The sequence below is a fragment of the Phaethon lepturus genome, unplaced genomic scaffold (genome assembly GCF_000687285.1).
Source record: "Phaethon lepturus isolate BGI_N335 unplaced genomic scaffold, ASM68728v1 scaffold1652, whole genome shotgun sequence".
Classification (NCBI taxonomy): Eukaryota; Metazoa; Chordata; class Aves; order Phaethontiformes; family Phaethontidae; genus Phaethon; species Phaethon lepturus.
The window spans coordinates 15004-34146 of NW_010521023.1; the positions used below are offsets into that span (position 1 = coordinate 15004).

At 44.0% G+C, this 19143-nt stretch overlaps 1 protein-coding gene across 1 annotated transcript; it reads left to right on the plus strand.

Annotated features, from left to right (window-relative positions):
• Window positions 1–5459: 5459 nt before the first annotated feature.
• On the plus strand, window positions 5460–8763 carry SDC1 (syndecan 1; the record flags this gene model as incomplete). The annotated part of the gene is made up of 4 exons (XM_010297574.1): window positions 5460–5582; window positions 6661–7154; window positions 7391–7520; window positions 8058–8763. Coding segments are annotated over 4 exons (914 nt in total), but the record flags the coding sequence as incomplete, so codon positions are not given.
• Between the last annotated feature and the right edge of the window lie 10380 nt (window positions 8764–19143).

The following is a 19143-nucleotide window of genomic DNA, read 5'->3' on the forward strand; positions in this document are numbered from 1 at the left end:
AGGATGCTTAGGGAGGTGTTTGAGGTGGGAGAGCTCATTCCAGCTCATTCCTTTTCAGCTGAATAAGAAGGACTTATTAGGAGAAACTAATGTGAAAGTTTAACAGTGTTATTCGGATAATGGAGGATTTCAAGTGTTTTTGACACTGCTGTAATAGGCTGATAGCTAACTAGGATTAATAAGAGTGGGATACAAATCATCCTTAATCTAGTTTAGGGCTTGTAGCAGCTTGTGGCAAAGCCAGTGTTTTTGCTTACCTCAAAGAGCAATTTGAAAAAAGCTGCTTCCTTTTACATATACCATGGCTCCAAATTAAAGTAGTACAGTTCTGTGATCTATGGTTATAGATCAACTAATAAGCTACAAATCTCCCCTTCATCACGAGACGGTACTTCAGATCTGTGCTCTAGCAGGAGGGAACTCTGTGGCAGCTGACGGGATAAGCACAGAAAGATTCATGTACTGAGACTGCGACCAAGTTGAAGACTGAAGAATAGTTAGAAATTATACTTTTTAAGGGGGGGAAGCCTGGAGTGTGTCAGACTTCTGGAGCCAATAATATTGCTAATGAGTTGTGAAAGTCTTGATTAAATTGAAGATGCCAATAAGCAGCTTTCTGGTTGTCCCAGTAGAACTGAATAACTATTGTTCTGCAACAATACAGCACTCAGCAAGAGCAGAGGCTAACAGTCTCCCCAGGGTTCCCCTAAACAGGCTGCTTTGATACTTGGGGAAGGGGGTCTTCCACTGCTTAATGGCAACTGGTTAATGCATATCAAAAATGCTGTTAAATTTTACCCTTCACATGCGACCGAATTCAGTGACACCAAATCAAAAGGGTGTTCTAATCGGTTGTCTGAGCTTCTAAAAAAAAAAAAAAACCAACTTAAAAATATGAGCTTGTTGCTTTTTTACCATTTAACATTGTAGGTGTGGGTGCAGTATAAGAATTGAAAGTTTTGACTAGAATACATGAGATATCATCAGAGATCCTTCAAAGGATCCACTGCCTGAACTTAAGTGTATTCACCCAGCCTCTCTGTCATCAATTACGAATAGTCTCAGTGGACTGAAAAATAAACTGGAATATGATGGAAGTAGTTTCTAAAAGCATGTCCATGTTAGCTGATTATATCTAACAGCCTGGTAAGAAAATTTGGAGCTAAAGTAATGCAAAGTTCTTGGTAGAGCAATCTTGCTTTAAGCTGGAATTTATTTTCAGGTCTTTTGTATGATAGCACAACCTGGTGATTCACTCTGTGTTCTGCGCCCCTAATCCTCTTGACTAATCCAAACCTTTCTCATTGGTGTAACTTAGCTGCAATAAAAGGTCATGGAAGAGCCTTGACCATGAGGTGTTTGCCTGTCCATCTTCCTGGTGCAAACCCAAATTAGTTCAATCCCTTCCGATGTTGTCCTGACTCAGTGTTTTATGTTAACCTTGCTGTGTCTGAAATCCTTCAACAGCAGATCATTATAGAAGTGTGACCTTTCTGCCGTACTTGTGTTTTGTGGTGCCGCAAGGAAATGTTACTGCCTTCATGCCTCCTGAAGCTGTAGTCTGTGGAGCAAGTAGTGTAGTCTTTGTATAACCATACAGCTACACAAATATTCCTTAACACTCATGTGTCATGAAACTGGGTGATGTAATGAAGTTACATTACTCTGTGGATATTCTGACTGATATCCATGTGTCCCTTGAGTATTTGGGGCAAAGAAAATCCCTCCCAGATCCCAGGCCTCAAACTACCTGGCCAAAGGGAAATGCCACAACTCCCAGAGGAGCAGCATGGGACAAAACCCTTTGGGACAACTAAGTAGAAGAACACAATTAGTGCAACTTCACTAAGTTCCCATATAAAGTGTGGAAAGCAGACTATTAATACTGAATCATGTTTTCTATTATTCTCTTGAAGGACAGTAGCCAACCTCAGGGGACAGGAACCGATCTGAGTCTGCCTTCATATTTGCAGGGTGGCTGCTGACCAGCAGCTGTGCAACTCTACACTGGAACAGCATGGGTCTCCATTGGCTTAGGTTGGGCTGGGCTTTCCTCCTCTGAGTAGTACCTAGCTACCCCTGCCAAGATACAGAAATCAAACTATGATTCAAGCAAGTACGTGACAAAGGCTATGGAGAAGCAGAACGTGCAGCAGCCTGGGAAGAGGGGAAATGTAAGGGTAGGCTGGCTGAACACACTGGATAAGAGGAAAGGAAGTATGGCATGACTGAACAAGCCTCATCTGTTAACACCATGAGGGGAAGGGGTGCTGGCTCGGTAGTCAAGATCAAGAGTTGCTATTACATTTCCTGACAGTCTGTGATCTTTTCAGGAGTCTAAGATCTGCAGACCATCAAATCTGCCCAGGTGTTCTTGGAAATCCTGTATGAGCCACCCCTGAAGATTCAGATTTGGGGGGAAGTTAGTCTCAATCCTAGATAAAGGTGTATGGTGACATGTCCTAAACAGCATTGGCAGTCCCTTTCATCAATAAAAAACTGGAGTGATAGCTTTCTAAGTGCTTCAAGGTAGAGTCCTCCCACTGGGAGGAGAATGCACCCCTCCCTTGGCAATGCATCCCCCTTTTGCACCCAAAACCAAGTTGAGGGGGAGAACAAAGGATTGTGCTTGCTGCTGCTGGTGCAAGAAAGGAAGGAGAAAAATGGTCCCCAACCCCCCCATTAACCAAAATGGTGCAATTTCTGAAGTCTGACTTCACTTCTGAACATACTGGAAAGGACACTCAATGGGGCAGAGTTTGGGAAGCCTGGCAGTTCTTTCTATATTCTTTATGCACCAACAGTCCGTACTCTTTAATATTTGAAGTGTAGTGACATCAGCTTGTGTGAGTCGCTGACCTTCAACACAAGAAGGAAAACATACAGGAAGTAGTTATGTGACCTACTTTCCATGGATGAGTGCAAAAGCACAGTGCAAACAAGCAGGGACAAATCTAAAAAACCGAATTACCTCATGACATGCAGCTAAACAAAAGATTGAAGGGCAATTTCTTCTTAGAAATTGCTCTAGAAATATGCTTGCAGAAGCTTGAGGAAAAAGTGGTTTTGTTTTATTTTTCCAGTAGAGAAGGAAAGTGCTAAAAAGTCTAATGTCTGTATGAGGTTTTTCTTTGTTCTTACTTTCTTGTTATTTAAAATCAAAATCATCTAACTACAATGATCGCCTAGAAGGGGTAGGATCTTGGGCCTGATTAGGTTGGTGGCAGCTTGCATCCATCTTTGTCTTCAGAGAGGACTAACCTAAGGGGCTAGTTAACCACCTTGGAAACTAGCTCTTCTATGGATATGTGGGGAATAGATAAGGATGGAAGAGAAAACTGGATAAACCTGATATCTTAAAAGAATGAAAAGGAGATAGGGCCAATAAATACAGCCATGTAGGTAATAAAGTGAAAATGAGAGATCTCAATTGCTTTGTTTGATAAATCATACTAGTGCTGGCTGACTTCTTCCTAGGATGCAAACAAGTGCTACATTCTTTAAGTGACACTGTGTTAATGCAAGCTAGAGAAATGCAGTGGGCCTGGTTGCAAAGCTGGCAAGAATATATGTTGTTCTTCTTACATAATAAAATGAGATTTCATACTCCCAATAAAAGTATGATCAGCTTGGATGATGCAGTGCAGTATCTCCAAAACTTGCAGATAGGGCAGTGCTAGAAAGGTATGACAAGGACATCTTGATGATCATAGAATCCTTGGCTTGGAAGGGACCTTTAAAGGCCATCTAGCCCAACCCCCCTGCAATGAGCAGGGACATCTTCAACTTGATCAGGTTGCCCAGAGCCCAGTCCAACCTGACCTGGAATGTTTCCAGGGATGAGGCAGCTACCACCTCTCTGGGCAACCAGCACCAGGGTTTCACCACCCTCGTGGTGAAGAATTACTTCCTTATATCTAGTCTAAATCTGCCCTCTTTTAGTTTAAAACCATTGCCCCTTGTCCTGTCGCAACAGGCCCTGCTCAAAAGTCTGTCCCCATCTTTCCTGTAGGTCGCCTTTAAGTACTGGAAAGCTGCAATAAGGTCTCCTCAGAACCTTCTCTTCTCCAGGCTGAACAACACCCAACTCTCTCAGCCTGTCCTCAGAGGAGAGCTGCCATCCCTCTGATCTTTTTTGTGGCCTTCTCTAGACACACTCCCAACAGGTCCATGTCTTTTCTGGGCTGAGAGCTCCAGAGCTGGATGCAGGACTCCAGGTGAGGTCTCACCAGAGTGGAGTAGAGGAGAAAAATCATCTTCCTTGACCTGCTGACCATGCTTCTTTGAATGTAGCCCAGGATACAGTTGGCCTTCTGGCTGCGAGTGCACATTGTCAGCTCGTGTCCAGTTTTTCATCCAACAGTACCCCCAAGTGCTTCTCAGCAGGGCTGCTCTCAATCCCTTCATCCCCAAGCCTGTACTGATATGGGGGTTGCCCTGACCCAGGTGCAGGACCCTGCACTTGGCCTTGTTGAACCTCATGCGGTTCATGTGGGCCCATTCCTTGAGCTTGTCCAGGTCCCTCTGGATGTGACAGAAGTCAGAATTCTGGGAAATGGGGAATGTAGTTGGATGGGGAGAGATGAAATTCAGAAGTGACTTAGGGCTTTGATTTGAAATCTGAGAATGGAGAATGACTAGGTAATGGTAGCCCTGCAGAAATAAACCTGGGGCTAGTCATGAGGTTAGAGTAAAGCATGTTGTACTGATAGGAACAGTGAGCGTATACAGTAGAGGCCAACGAGATGCATGAAATAATCACTCTGCTTTATTTAGTGTTGTCTTCTTTGGATATTCTGAACAGCTTTGAACATTGTGTGTTATGACAAACAGGTGCTGTAGAACAGGTGCTGAAACGAGGCCAAACGCCTGAAGTTCTCTGCTGGCTACTGTACTAATGGAGAAAGCTCATAGCTGTATTCTCCTACATGGAAGGCTGGCTTCTATCTCAGGACTTAGTCTGAGTACCCACACTTATAAAAAAGGAATCTCATTCTACTTCCAATTAGATGTTGTAGCTTCAGATATGTGAAGGGAGTGTTGGAAGGGCTCAAAAAGGCAGAGAAGCCAAACTACTTTGTCTGCCCTTCCTTTCTGCTCCTTAGAAGTAATGCAATAATTCACAGATGAAGGGGTTGATAGATAGTGAGGATGTGAGCAGTCAGAACCTGAAGCAGAATGGTCATGTTGTGTAAGGACTGAGCATCAGCTGCTACTAGGATGCAGCTCTGAACGGACTCCTTGCTTTCTTCTTTCCCAAAGCAAGTGCAGCCTGGAAGCAGCGCAGAGGAGGGAGACAGAAAGACTGACCTTTCCAACACTGAATAAACTAACCTGAACTACTTTTTGGGGAGGGAGATAGAATGAAGAAAGCTGAGAAAATGCAATCTGAACAAAGAAAGTTTGTGTAACCTTCAGGAGCCCTTGGAGGACTACACAAGCAACATGACAACTTTAAGTAATCTCATCACTAACACACCTTTTCCCCTCCTCTTTAAAGCAAACTACAAATCTGAACCTTCCTCCTGAAGATCTTGATTCATCTGGTGATGACGACGATGCATTCTCAGGTTCAGGTGCAGGTGAGTTATTAGCACTTGTACTGTTAGTGCTTGATCCTTCCAGAATGTGGCAATCGAGAACTTGATGAGCATCCAGGCTAAAAGAGGGGGAGGGAGGAATCTCACACACACCCCCACCCCAGAATATGAGAGTTGGGAACAGAGAAGGAGCCTAAAGCTATTCATCTTTTATTCCTTCAGATACTAACAATTAGCAGAAAATGAGTTGTAGGAGACTTGAAAGGGAGCAGAAGCAGGTATACTCCATGTCACTGCTAATATGAGATATTGCATGAAAAATGTCATGAAACTGGAGTGATTCCTTACCCATGGGGAACAGAGACTGTAAGAAGGGCCTTTGTCCTCTCTTACGAGCTTTCAGGAGGTATCATTTGAGGGTGTGTAAACCCTAACCTGCCAACATACATCAAGTGCAAATTTTATCTGTCATCAGATGTGCAAGTTCCTATGGGCCATAATTTTTTAGAAGAGGAATAAAGGTGTTTTAGGTTGGGGGAAAAAGTCTATTGGAACGATTACTAGACTACATGAAGAGACCTTTGGTATTCAGTGCTGAAGTTGAGGAGATGCTACTGAGGAAAGAGCAAGCTATTGAAAGCTAAAGCATAGTATCCTTCTGCTTCCTTCCAGCCACGTGCTTGTATTTTAGATTAAATTCTGCAGGAATAAGACCCTGAAATCAGTGCCAAATGTGACAGTGACTAAAGGTATTAAGTATATAGGTGACTGCTCTGAATCAAATAAAAAAATATTTATGGGAAAAGAGTCAGATAACCATCCTGACCAACCAGTGTACTAAAAGCAGAAAAGCAGACGTCCCCCTTTTCGACCTGTTCACAAACAGCCTGGCATTTGTGCCTTGCGTAGAAGCAGATGGCTGACACAATATTGCTGAACAGTGCATTGGTCTGTCCCTTCCTGATTCCACTGAAAAGGATAAGGAAGTATAAACTGAACTGCTGTTGATATGAAAATTGGCTATGCAGGTTAGGCATCGTCCTTAGACCAGCATCTTGAAGATACAATTGATAGAACTCTAAACTGGCCAAGGACAATATTTTTTTGTTTTGTTTTGCAGGTCCCCTGACTGACCAGTCTCACACCTGGAGAATCCCAGGAGAACCAACTAATTCCTCATTACTGGCAACACCAGTGGATTTCAACGAACAGCCGTTTCCCGGGATTGAGAGCCGAACTGAAAAGGAAGTAATATCTCCTTCTGCAACTAGTAATGTAGTGACAGAGGAGCCAGTTGTAGCTGTGAAGGATGAAGTACCTATCATGGGCTCACCTGATGAGAAACCAACAAATGCTGCGGCTACAACAACAGTGAAAAGCCCCACTACTCACTTTCCTTCAGTGGTTCATGTAACGCCTTCAGAAGCCTCAGGCACGGTCCATGAGCTCGAACCTAAAATCCCTAGCTCTGATGTGCCAGACACTAAAGACGTGCCTGAGCCCCACTCTACCACCCATCATGAGGGAGACGTCGCTGCGACCCCCACGACGACAGCTCCAAAGGATGTTGCTCCTACACATGAGGAGGTTTCTGAAGATGGCTCTGGAGACCCGGTAAGGACTAACAGCTTTGACACCCTGTCCGGGGAGGTGGCTTTAGTAGTATGTAGTGAGTTGGTTTTTGCAGGAAAGGGTGGTAATTTGTCAATTTATCAATTAATTTGTCAATTTTTTGATTTAATAGGTTATAGTGGTGGAGGGTCTTAGATGAGAAAAAACAAAGCTGTAGAAAGTCTCCAATAACAGATATGATGAGAAACATGAATAACCTGCCTTGTATGTCCCAACAGGGAGACTTCATCTTGACTAAAGATGAGGATTTGGTCCCCACCCAGAACTCAGAAGTACTGGCTGACTCTGGGAGGAATGCCAAAGCAGCAGGAGCCTCAGGAATTATGGACAGAAAAGAAGTTCTTGGAGGTACCTGATACTCTGGATTTCTAGTTGGTAAAAGCAGACTCTCGTAGGAGTCTTCCAGGCCGCAGAAGCTGCGGTTCTGCAAGTACATTTCTGAGCGTAACTTTTATGTTAGACCTCTGAAATGAGGGTGGTGATTCAAGATTCTATGTTGTCAAAACCCTAACAGGGGCAAATATTAATCTGCTAAGAGCAAAGCAGCTACTGCTAGTTATTTGGAATTTTATGTTCCTATTCCTTCGCTTCCCTCTAAGATTACAGTAAAACTGCTCTAATACTGCCTGGATCAAATTACCAGAGTCGAACAACGTCGCCTTGCGTGCTTTGCAGCATGGCCCGGTGGGAGATCTGTTTCTCTAGGTTTACCTCATGTAGATGAGCAGGCTCTTGGTAACAGCAGGATGACTGGTTTGGGAAGGGGCAAAAGCACAAACTATTTTCTGGAAGTCATGAAGTTGGGGATTGCACAGTAAGGAACTCACAATCATATTAGCATTATCTGAGCATCTAGAGTAATTTGTGGCTTTTTCCTCCTTCTAGGTGTTATTGCTGGAGGACTAGTAGGCTTGGTGTTTGCAGTGTTTCTAGTTGCATTTATGCTGTACCGAATGAAGAAAAAAGACGAAGGCAGCTATTCACTGGATGAACCAAAACAGTCTAACGGAGGATACCAAAAACCACACAAACAAGAAGAATTCTATGCATAAACTCTGATCTTCAGGACACTTCTTATTCCATCTTTCTTGGACTCTTCTCTCCCGGCACGTGGACCTCCTAGTGTGCTTTGCATTAAACTTAAGCCATATGATCATTGGGTTATTTGCCCTTACCACTTTGCCATTGGAAATTTTATAACTACAAAGTAGATCTGGATTTATTGAACATTCCCCGCTTTCTTGCACAACTTTTTTTAATTTTTTTTTAAACAGAAGTGGGACTGCAAGTTCCTAAACTCACTTTGGTTTATCTAAAGACTGCTGGGGCAGGCGGTGGGGAGAAGATAAGGGAGCACTGTATGTATAAACTTCTTGTTATTTAGGGAAAGGGCTAGCAAGAATAAAAAAACTATCAGTGCTCGAATTCTGTATAGCAGGGATCCTTCATATTTAACTCATAGATGTGTTTTAAGTGTAACAAATGGCTGTGCTGGGCAGACGTTTGGTATGCTGCAATCCTCTAGCTCTTTCTAACTGCCGTATTTGGAGCACTTAATGCCTATGAAACATCAAGCCGAGCATGATTTCTAGTGAAAGGAGGTGTGAGGGGCAGGGTAAGCAAATGACTGTCACGTGGTTTGAAGTAACTTATATTTTGGAAGCATTATCCCATACTCAGAACCAGCTCCTAAGCAGTTGGTGCATACACTAACACAAAACAAATCCCAAAGACCCCAAAACTAAGTGGAGAGTTCATTTTACCAGTCGCGTTGGACTGTCCCACTACCTTCTTGCTCTTTCTAGGCTTAGGTAAGAAATAGATTTTTCTAAGCAGTCTCGTCTCAGACATTCCCTCTTCTTAGGTGCCGAATCTGGGCTGGCCTGTCATGCTGCAAGTACTCTTGCCCTGCGCTACTGTGTAGTTGCCAGGTGACCGATGGCGTGCTGTGGCACCTACCTCTCTGTGTGCTGTTTACAGGGGTTGTCGCGGAACATGGTCTGCCGCCGATGCCACAGAACGCCTTGGCACACAGAGGTGGAAGGTAGAAAACAGCATATCGTGACTTAGCAGCTGAGGAGTAGAGAAGCATAGTGCTTGAAACAAGCCTGGTGAAGGCTAAGTGTAGGTGGCCTTAAATATATACAACAGTTGGCGTGGTTGACTCTCACGACTCCGGAACGGCTCTTCGGAAGCTGTTCCTGCACTTTGGAGAGACGCAACTCCAGGGATGTCAGACCGAAAAGCACCTCCTGAGGAAAGTCCGGATGCCTGAAGCTGTTGGTGGTCAATGCGCTGCCAGATGTGAGGCACTGAGACCTCACTGAGGGTCTGGAGTTCTCCAGAGTATCTCAAACCGAGTGAGAAGGGAGGTGTGGTGTTCTGCACGAGCCTTCCTTCTGCTCTGCCTTTGGTTAGCTTCTTGCAAGTCCAGTTCCTCATCACTCAGTGCAGAAGGTATGGGGCGGGTGGAGGAGTGTTTACAACTGATGTAAATATTTGTACTGTTGAGCCAGAGGGAATGATTGGAGAATATTGCAGCAGTTGGTACAAATGTTGCACATTAACAGTAAAACTTAAAAACCTGTGTAACTTAAATGAAGTATAAAACACTCCCGAGCTGCTATGCAGCCAAAATTGGTGCCTTCTCTGCAAACCCAAGAAAAAAAACCCCCACACTTCTTGATTCCAAACTCTTCTTTATGCACAAGAAAAACGTGTGCATATGTGTAGCTGGCTGTTTTTAAGTAAAGCTGCAAAGTCCATTACATCTTTTTTTTTTTTCTGAATGAATTTTTGTAGGTTCATGCAATGACCAGATGGTGTTAATTTCAGCTGTAATTCTTTGCTTTGTATAGGAATGTAGAAATGTTGTTTGATAGGTTTATCTATGAAAAGGTTCTTGTAAAGCACAGGAAGATAAAGTGGTAAACTTCAGTTGTACCTCACAACCTTGCTAGGGGGAAAGGAAAAAAACTGTATATTTTGGTAGTCGAAACTGACAGTTTGTGAAACAAACATGACATTCTGTGTTATTTAATTGGTACAAATGAAATATGAGTTCTAACAGAAGATGCAACATTTGGTTATCTGTGTGCCATGTAAAGGTATACTGCAATAAATGGCATTTTGGCAAGAACGTGTCTTATCTGTGAACGTTGCTCTATATAATACTTCGCAAAGTAGATGTGGCTTTTAAGACTGCCCATGTCTTTAAGGAAGTTGGATTCCAAGCAGGAAATATGGATTTTGGTGCTAAGTATGTGGAGGTTCAGCTCAGAATTGGAAGGGTACGAGTGTGGCCTTCTTCCCTCTTACCCTGCCCTGGATGTCCAGGTTGTGGTGAGCTGCTGTACCCTGAGACAGTGGTATATGTGTAAGTGGTACATGGTACCATGTACCAGTGGTATATGAACGGGCCGTAGTGGAGGCTTGAATGAAATCTCTTTGTGAGAGCCCTGCAGCATTTCATGCTGGTTCTGATTTTGGGAGCTCTCCTTGCTTGTGCATTACGTTTCCATCCCCAAAAAGGTGAAAGAAGTTGTAAATCTTGCACAGGGCTCCCTCTTGCTACCTGTCTTCTGCCTCCAGGAGTTTGAGCGTGGGGAGGGCTGCAAGGAGGGGCAGCTCCAAGTCAGTAGCTTCCCAAGACAAATTTGGTGATTGTACCTCCAAGGCGGGACAATAGAGCAGGCCTGTCCTAAGTATTCCGCTGTACAGCATCCGCGGCTGTGGGGTACTGCGGCTTGTGTGGGATGAGATGGAGCAAAACAGATGTAGAGGAAAATGTCCTTCACGAAGCGGGGAAGTCAAAAGCTGCTGCCTGTCTCGGTGGGTCTTATTGCAGCTTATACAATTATTTTCTTTTACAGGACTTTGAGCTGGAAGAAACTTACTTTTTTTTTTTGTTCTGTAAACTAGCCACCGTATTTTTAGTTTATAAGCTCTTACACTGGAATCGGGTGGGCTGTGTGTTTCCCATCAGTTTGGAGGAATCTTAGAAGATTTTGAGATCAGGCAGAAGAATCAAGGAATTGACTTTGCTTCTATAGCTAAACAAAGCTGGAAAGCACTTTCGAACTGCATGCTGACTTTGCCAGTCCCTTAAACTGGGTAAAAGACTTGTGTAAGATCAGAGTTGACTGATTTGCATAGCAGTGCCTTACCTGCTATGAATTCTCTTCCTTGGGCGTTCCCAAGACTTTTCCTTCCACTTTTCTAGTCAGTGACAATGTGGGAAGTTAAGGTGGCAGGGAGGGGAAAAAAATGAATTACTGAGGGAAGTGGGAAATTTCTCTGTGAAAACCTTACCAGTGAAACATGTCCATTCCTCAGTGTGCACTTGAGAGAAGCTTTGTTGTACTAAGAGAGAATCACCTGTAGAAGGGATAGTCTGCCTCTGTGTTCTGGCACAGGGTAGCCTGGGTTTTCCTGAGTCATGTTTCTGTTCCCTGTGCATCCTGACTTTCTTCATCCATGCCAGAGCAATTACCACACTTGCTCCTGTTCACAAGTGAGATGCAAAGAATGTGGCTGGCAGAAAATCTGACCCCTTCTTTGTTGTGGAAAAATGAGCTGGAGGGTTAACATGCACCCAATGTCAAGAAGGCAAACTATGACAGGAGGAGAACTCTTCACAATTCTCATTTTGTCAGGTTGCATTAGACCCTATAAAGGAAGCTAAAGCAAGTCTAAAAGGTTGTATAATCTTGTAATTGAAATAGAGAACAGGGGGAAAAAAAAAAAGAGGCCCACGCTATGGGTGTACTAAGAAAAGCTATTTCAGACATTTCATATATGCTTTACCTTGAGTTCATCAGGACTAGTAAGTATATTGATGAGAATGAGTAGTGGAGTAAAGGTACAAGGTAAAATTTGCTCCATTTGAGGTAGCAGCAAAACTCAAAAAAACTTTAAATATGCAGGAGATGAGCTAGAGGCTCAAAACCCAACAGGTACTTGGCATTCTGGGGTGGTGTTTAGCTTATGAAACTGGAAGCCTGATGGACAGCATTTTTAATAAGCTTGTCAAATTAGAGGACAGCAATTCTACTGCTGAAAATGAAGTGCAGCCTCTGCATTAAGGAAGGAGTAGAGAAAAGGTATGGTCTCAGCAGTATGCAGGATCTTACCAAAAAATCTTGACAGATAAATAGAAAAATTAAAAGATACAATGCTGATACATGGGTTAAAATATAAAATAGATTCACCAAAAGCAGACTGTGCCAGACTAATCAGATGTCTTGCCTTTTGATAGCATTTTTTTTCAGTCAAAGGCAATCCAGTCTAACTGAACTTCAGTAAAGCCATTTATCAGTGCCACACAGAAAATGAATAATCAAAAGGAGGAAGCTGGGGGATTAGTGGAAGAATTGTAAAGTGGTGAGGAATGGACTAAGGAGGAGCCTGGAGCAGGCTTGGCAAGACGGGGAAGTATGAAGAAAAGGTGTCATTTTGGGGTCATCTTTCTAAATATTGTCATTAAGCTGAAATGGAAGGGAATACGTGGAATTACATTTGCTGTTGCCAATTTGGGCAGCCTCAACAGTGTGGAATAGCAAGAGTAGAGTATATTAATGGTCTGACAAGTAACAATTAGAATCAACTTCAATAGGACAAGATCAGGTGTTGGAGGGGGTAACAACAGGAATTTCTGCTCTGATCTGGGAATAAGAGAGGGGAAGAAAGGGCTAGGTGAATTAGTGGATTTTAGAATAATTATCTGTGTGATGCAGCTGTAAGAAAGCAAAAACTAAATATATAAATATAGGAAGTAGCAGCCAAGGCATTTCCAGCAAATAGAGGGAATTTTCAGCATTTTGGGTATCGTTATACAAAGAACTAGTGAGCCCATCGCTTACCATCACCTATATGCTCTAGGATTCATTCATGCTAGGAAGAAACAGAGGAAAAACATCAAAATTATGTGGGAGTACAGAGTCTCTTCCCACAGTAAACTAACAGTGTTTGGTTTATTCAGCTCGGGAAAACACAGACTGACAGGTCCTACAGCTGCTGTCCGCATGCTTCTCATGGTGCAGGACAATACAAAAGATGGAGATGAGCAATTTAGGCTAAAGAATAATATGGGAGCAAGAAAATAAAAAAGAAGAAACTGGCAAGTATAAACACTGAAATAACTAAAAAGCTTGAGAATCCCTCCATTAATGGTGGAGGCAAAATATCAAAATGGATTGAATACAAAGTTCAGGAAAATTATGGTATGAAATGTTCCTGAGCCAGTAGGACATCTTTCAGCCAGTACTCTGCAAAGAATACAGAGACCAGTTAAAAAACCTTCCTCTCTTATCCTGTTTTCCCTCCTAACAATCTCTAGATCAAGATTGGAGTTTTTCAGGCCCCTTCACTATCTGCTGAGAAGAAAGTTCTTTGTCTAACACAGACAAGATCAGCTGAGCCACATTTCCCAGTGGAGGTTTCTGGAAAGCGACCGCTTTTAAGAAACTGGGCTAATTAGGCAAGTCAGGGTTACTTTGTTAGGACAAAATGTGAAATACGCCTTCCTCATCCTGTTTCCTCAAACTGTCTAAACTTTCCAAATTACACCTCTCTGCAAGCACCACCTGAAAAAAAATCAAACTTTAAACCATCACATCTCTACACTTACCATTGCTTATAGCATAATGCAGATAAGCTAGGCTGGAATTCCAACAAGATTTAGCCCTACTAGCCTAAAATCAGTCATCACAAGAGGAAAGCATGGGGACAGAGAGAGGATGATGCAACATATCAACATTACTCTTTGCTGGGTAAAAAAATGGCCATATGGCTGAGCCCAGAGGAGTTGTGGTGAACGGAGTTAAATCCAGTTGGCAGCTGGTCACAAGCGGTGTTCCCCAGGGCTCAGTATTGGTGCCAGTTCTGTGTGATATCTTTGTCAATGATGTGGATGAGGGGATCGAGTGCTCCCTCAGTAAGTTTGCAGGCAACACCAAGTTGGGCAGGAGTGTTGATCTGCTGGAGGGCAGGAAGGCTCTGCAGAGGGATCTGGACAGGCTGGATCAATGGGCTGAGGTTTACCAAGGCCAAGTGCTGAGTCCTGCACTTGTGTCACAACAACCCCATGCAACGCTACAAGCTTGGGGAGGAGTGGCTGGAGAGCTGCCCGGCGGAAAGGGACCTGGGGGTGCTGGTTGACAGCCGGCTGAACATGAGCCAGCAGTGTGCCCAGGTGGCCAAGAAGGCCAACAGCGTCCTGGCCTGTATCAGAACTAGTGTGGCCAGCAGGAGGAGGGAAGTGATCGTGCCCCTGTACTCGGCACTGGTGAGGCCGCACCTTGAATCCTGTGTCCAGTTTTGGGCCCCTCACTACAAGAAGGATGCTGAGGTGCTGGAGCATATCCAGAGAAGGGCAACGAAGCTGGTGAGGGGTCTGCAGAACAAGTCTGCTGAGGAACGCCTGAGGGAACTGGGGTTGTTTAGTCTGCAGGAGGCTGAGGGGAAACCTTACCGCTCTCTACAACTACCTGAAAGGGGGTTGTGGTGACGTGGGTGTTGGTCTGTTCTCCCGAGTAACTAGTGATAGGATGAGAGGAAATGGCCTCAGGTTGCACCAGGGGAGGTTTAGATTGGATATTAGGAAAAAATTCTTTACTGAGAGAGTGGTCGGTCATTGGAAGAGGCTGCCCAAGGAGGTGGTGGAGTCACCATCACTGGAGGTGTTCAAAAAACATGTGGACATGGCACTTCTTCAGAATATGGTTTAGTGGGCATGGTGGTGTTGGGATGATGGTTGGCCTTGATGATCTTAAAGGTCTTTTCCAACCTTAATGATTCTGTGATTCTGTGATTAAGGTGTGGGGGGGACATTGAGGAAAGGACTGAGGCAGCATGGAAGAAACTTCTGCTGATGCCACCAGTGCATTTCTCCTTCTAAACAAAGCCTGGGAAATCCTGTCTTAGGTGACTGGCTAGCTGTTTTCCTAGGGTGGTAAAACTCGTTCATTTCTTTCTGGAAGGAGAGGGTTTGAGTGCCAGCAGAAACTCAGCAGTAGCTGAGAAATGCAGCTTCTGAACAAGCTATGATGCCGGTGATATTTCTGCAAGGCAGTGGCTCCTGACTCCCATCAGATTTGAAATTAGTAGGTGCTGAGAGCAAGGGGCTGCTCCTCTGGGAGATGCTCTGGGCTGATGTGGATCCCTAAGCACGAGCACAAGCTGTTCATAAACCTGCGGCTGCCCTGCTTAGGTAGTGTGCTGGATGCCATTCCCCGCTGCACAAGAGCAGCCAATGTGTGACCTAAAGGAATCACGGGGTTTTTTGTCATTCTATCAGACACACCTAGACTTCTTCATGCAAAACCTTAGCTGAAGAAACCTTAAAAGTGTTAAAATTTAAGATATTCTCTGTGCAGAACAACATAAAACCAACTGGAATCAAGGCTGAAATAATTTCAAAAGGCCATTAAAGAACATTACTGTATTTTCAAAAAAACGCACATGTTAGAAGCTGTCAAAATAAAGCAGAGAATGCATAAAAAGAGAAAGTTTGCATGTATCACAATCAAGTGAGCGGGTGGCCCATCTAATTACTTATCCATCCATACCTGGAGGATATCTGAAAAGCTACCTTTGCTGGCAATCAGAAGTCATCTTAATTATCCATCTTCTACAGTCAGAGGCCTTCACAGCCCAGCTCTGAGTGGACACCAGGGTTCGGCCAGCCCTTCAGGGACTGTCACCTGAAGTGAATAGGACTGTACATGCAGCTACATGCAGCAAACTGATGGAGGAATCAGTCCTTTCTCATTCAGTGCATCCAGGCCAGAAGTTGACTTTATGAATAACTTAAAATAGCAGTTGAGTGTTCAGTCTTCCTGACCCAGAGCAACAGGTCAAGAAGGTCTTCTTGGAGTTTTACTGTTCTTACGGTGACACAGGGGAAAATACGGTTGTTTTGGAGCTACGTTACCTGCTTTTTATTATTCTTTATTTTTTAATATTTTAATATTTTATTATTTATTACCTGCTACATTACCAGACTGAAAATGTGGCTTTATTATTATTTATATTAATGTACTACTGGAGGAAAAGACAGTTTGCATATGCTCTTGGAAATGTTGGTTGAGTCTGCTCTTCCTGCTCAAATACTGCTGTTAATGTTTGATAGCAGCCGCCTGAAAACAGAAGCCTTTGAACTGTTTATTGTTCTTGGAAGGTGGTTTGTCTTTTTTATTATATATGTAAACTGGAGCCTAGATGCGAGTTTCTTGGGCATGACATAAATGATCAGAGCCCCGTTCAGCAGTGTTGTTGGTTTTAACTATTCTTTTCGGATGTTACCATTTCTGTTTTCCAACAAAACCCCTACTGCTGAAGCGCAGCTATGTGTGCTTGCACAGCTCTAAGGAGTGGTTGTATGGTTACTCCACAGTAAGGATTAGTCACACATTAACCACAGCTGTAAAAACATGTCTATGGGAAAATCACATCCAAACACTAAGGGCCTTTGAGTATGCTTATTACTGACGAGGTGGGTTTCTGTTCCATTTTTCTTCAGCGTTGTGCAACATACATCTGGCCTGTTTGCTTTGCTATCATGATGCATCATAGCTTTTCCTCTGGCAGTCTTCTACCTCCCCCACTTCCATGGACCATGGTATACTGAGGTCTTACAGACAGAGCTGAGTCAGCCAATGTTTCTACACGAGCAAGTCTTTAGGCTTGTGAGGAGCAAGGACACGCTCATTGCCAAGATGACAGCTAAAGGCTGTAGCAAGCTCTCTTGCTTTTTACTCAATAGAAAAACCACCATCCATTACTTGTCGTCCTTCTCTCTTCGTGTCCTTACACCTCATTCTGCACAGGCCTTCAGCAAAGTGATTCTGTGATTCTGTGAAAGTATGGATCCTGCACTCAATTTCCAAGTCCTCCTCTCCAGACCTTCTCAGAGGCAGTAAAGCTGAAGAACTTAGAGGGGGAAGGAGAAAGAGGACAGCACCCCCCCCAACAAACATGTGACTCGGGCCACTCTGCTTCAAGCTTTGGTCTCTGACAACTGTTGGTGCTGCAGTCCACACTTCAGGGCTTCCAGGAAAGGGTCCCAGGTCATCATCAATCAGCCATGGATTCTGTTATCCCTCCACTGCTGTTGAATCCCTTTGAAAGAGTGACAAAACTTCTAACGTAAGTATTTCTTGTAGTGGGAAAAGGCAGTACAAATGAGAGACACACAAATAGGAGCTCTTTCTCCAAAGCTGTTTTGGGTAAAGGAAGAAAAGCAGCACTCATGAAGAACATGTAATTACCATGTCCTCCGCCCCACCCTTGCCTTCTCCAGAGAAAATTCTCTCTTTATACATTAGTCTGGCTTCTGAATTTACTGATTTACTCCAGGCCTGTGTCACCTAGCCCATTGCAAGTCAGCAACCAACAAAGTCTCTTTCATATAAATAAGTGAGGCTCCTTTAGACTCAAGCTTCTTGATGAGTACATAAAGGAGAACCGAGCACTGGGAACAAGGCAGTGCAGGTTTCTGGTATTGCTGGAAGTGATGTCCCTCTATCTGGGGACTGAAGGTGGGAATCCTCAGCCAGTTTCTGTGGTTCTATTCTGCCTTCTGAAGCCATGTCTTTGCCCTGGCTCCTGCCTGGAAAAGGCAATTTAGGCTGGGGTAGGAACTTACGTATTGCTGTAATGTGAGAAGCTGAATTGCTCTAAGTGCATGTTTTCTGTGCATTGAGCTCATTTCCCTTCTTACCAAGCACTGCTGCCTCAAATGCCTGCTCCATATTGCTTTCCAGTCACCCCAGTGGCACATGTTTCAGATCATCTTTCCCCTTTCCTACCTGCAGTGAGTAATAGAAGGTTGCCCCAGGCTTCTCAATGTTTTCTTTGCATGGGGCAACATAAACTCCATTTTTTCCTTGAGCAAGGAGACATGTCTATTTACCTAGAAAACCCCTTAGAGAAAGAGGAGATCTGAAATTATCCCATGCAGTGGGTTCCTACAGTGTTCCCCAGTTTCATAAATGGGAAAATAAAACTTGTACAACACAATTCCTCTGGCCACTTAGGACACTTTGCATGTTATTTTGCAACTGCCTCTTGAGAACTTTGCCTGTGTTCCCATCAGTCCTCCAGCAGTTTCCACTGCAGTCAAAATGAGAAAAGCAAAAGCTCAGCTAGAACTCAGTCTGGCCACTGTCATAAGAGATAACAAAAAATGTTTTCACAAATATATTCACAACAAAAAAAGAGCCAAGGAGAATCTCCATCCTTTATTCGATGCAGAGGGGAACATTGTCACCAAGGATGACAATGGGTGATGAAAAATGACTTCTTTGCCTCAGTCTTTCATAGCCAGACCAGGTATCCTCAGGATATTTAGGCCCCTGAGCTGGAAGACAGGGATGGAGAGCAGAATAAATTCTGCATGAGGAAGCTGTTAATGACCTGCTAAGCCACCTGAATACTCACAGATCTATGAGGCCAGATGGGATCCACCCAAGAGTACTGAGACAGGTGGCAGAGGAGCTTGCCAAGACACTCTCCATCATTTATCAGCAGTCCTGGTTAACAGGGGAGGTGCCAGGCAACTGGAGGCTTGCCAATGTGATGCCCGTCTACAAGAAGGGCCGGAAGGAGGATCCGGGAACTACAGGCCTGTCATCCTGACCTCAGGACCGGGGAAGATTATGGAGAGGTTCATCTTGAGGGTGCTCACAAGGCATGTGAAGGACAACCAAGGGATCAGGCCCAGCCAGCATGGGTTCATGAAAGGCAGGTCCTGCTTGACCAACCTGATCTCCTTCTATGACCAGGTGACCCGCGTAGTGGATGAAAAAAAGGCTGTGGATGTTGTCTACCTGGACTTCAGTAAAGCATTTGACAGTGTCTCCCACAGCATTCTCCTGGAGAAACTGGCAGCTTGTGGCTTAGACAAGTGTATTCTTTGCTGGGTAAAAAAATGGCCGGATGGCTGAGCCCAGAGAGTTGTAGTGAACGGCGT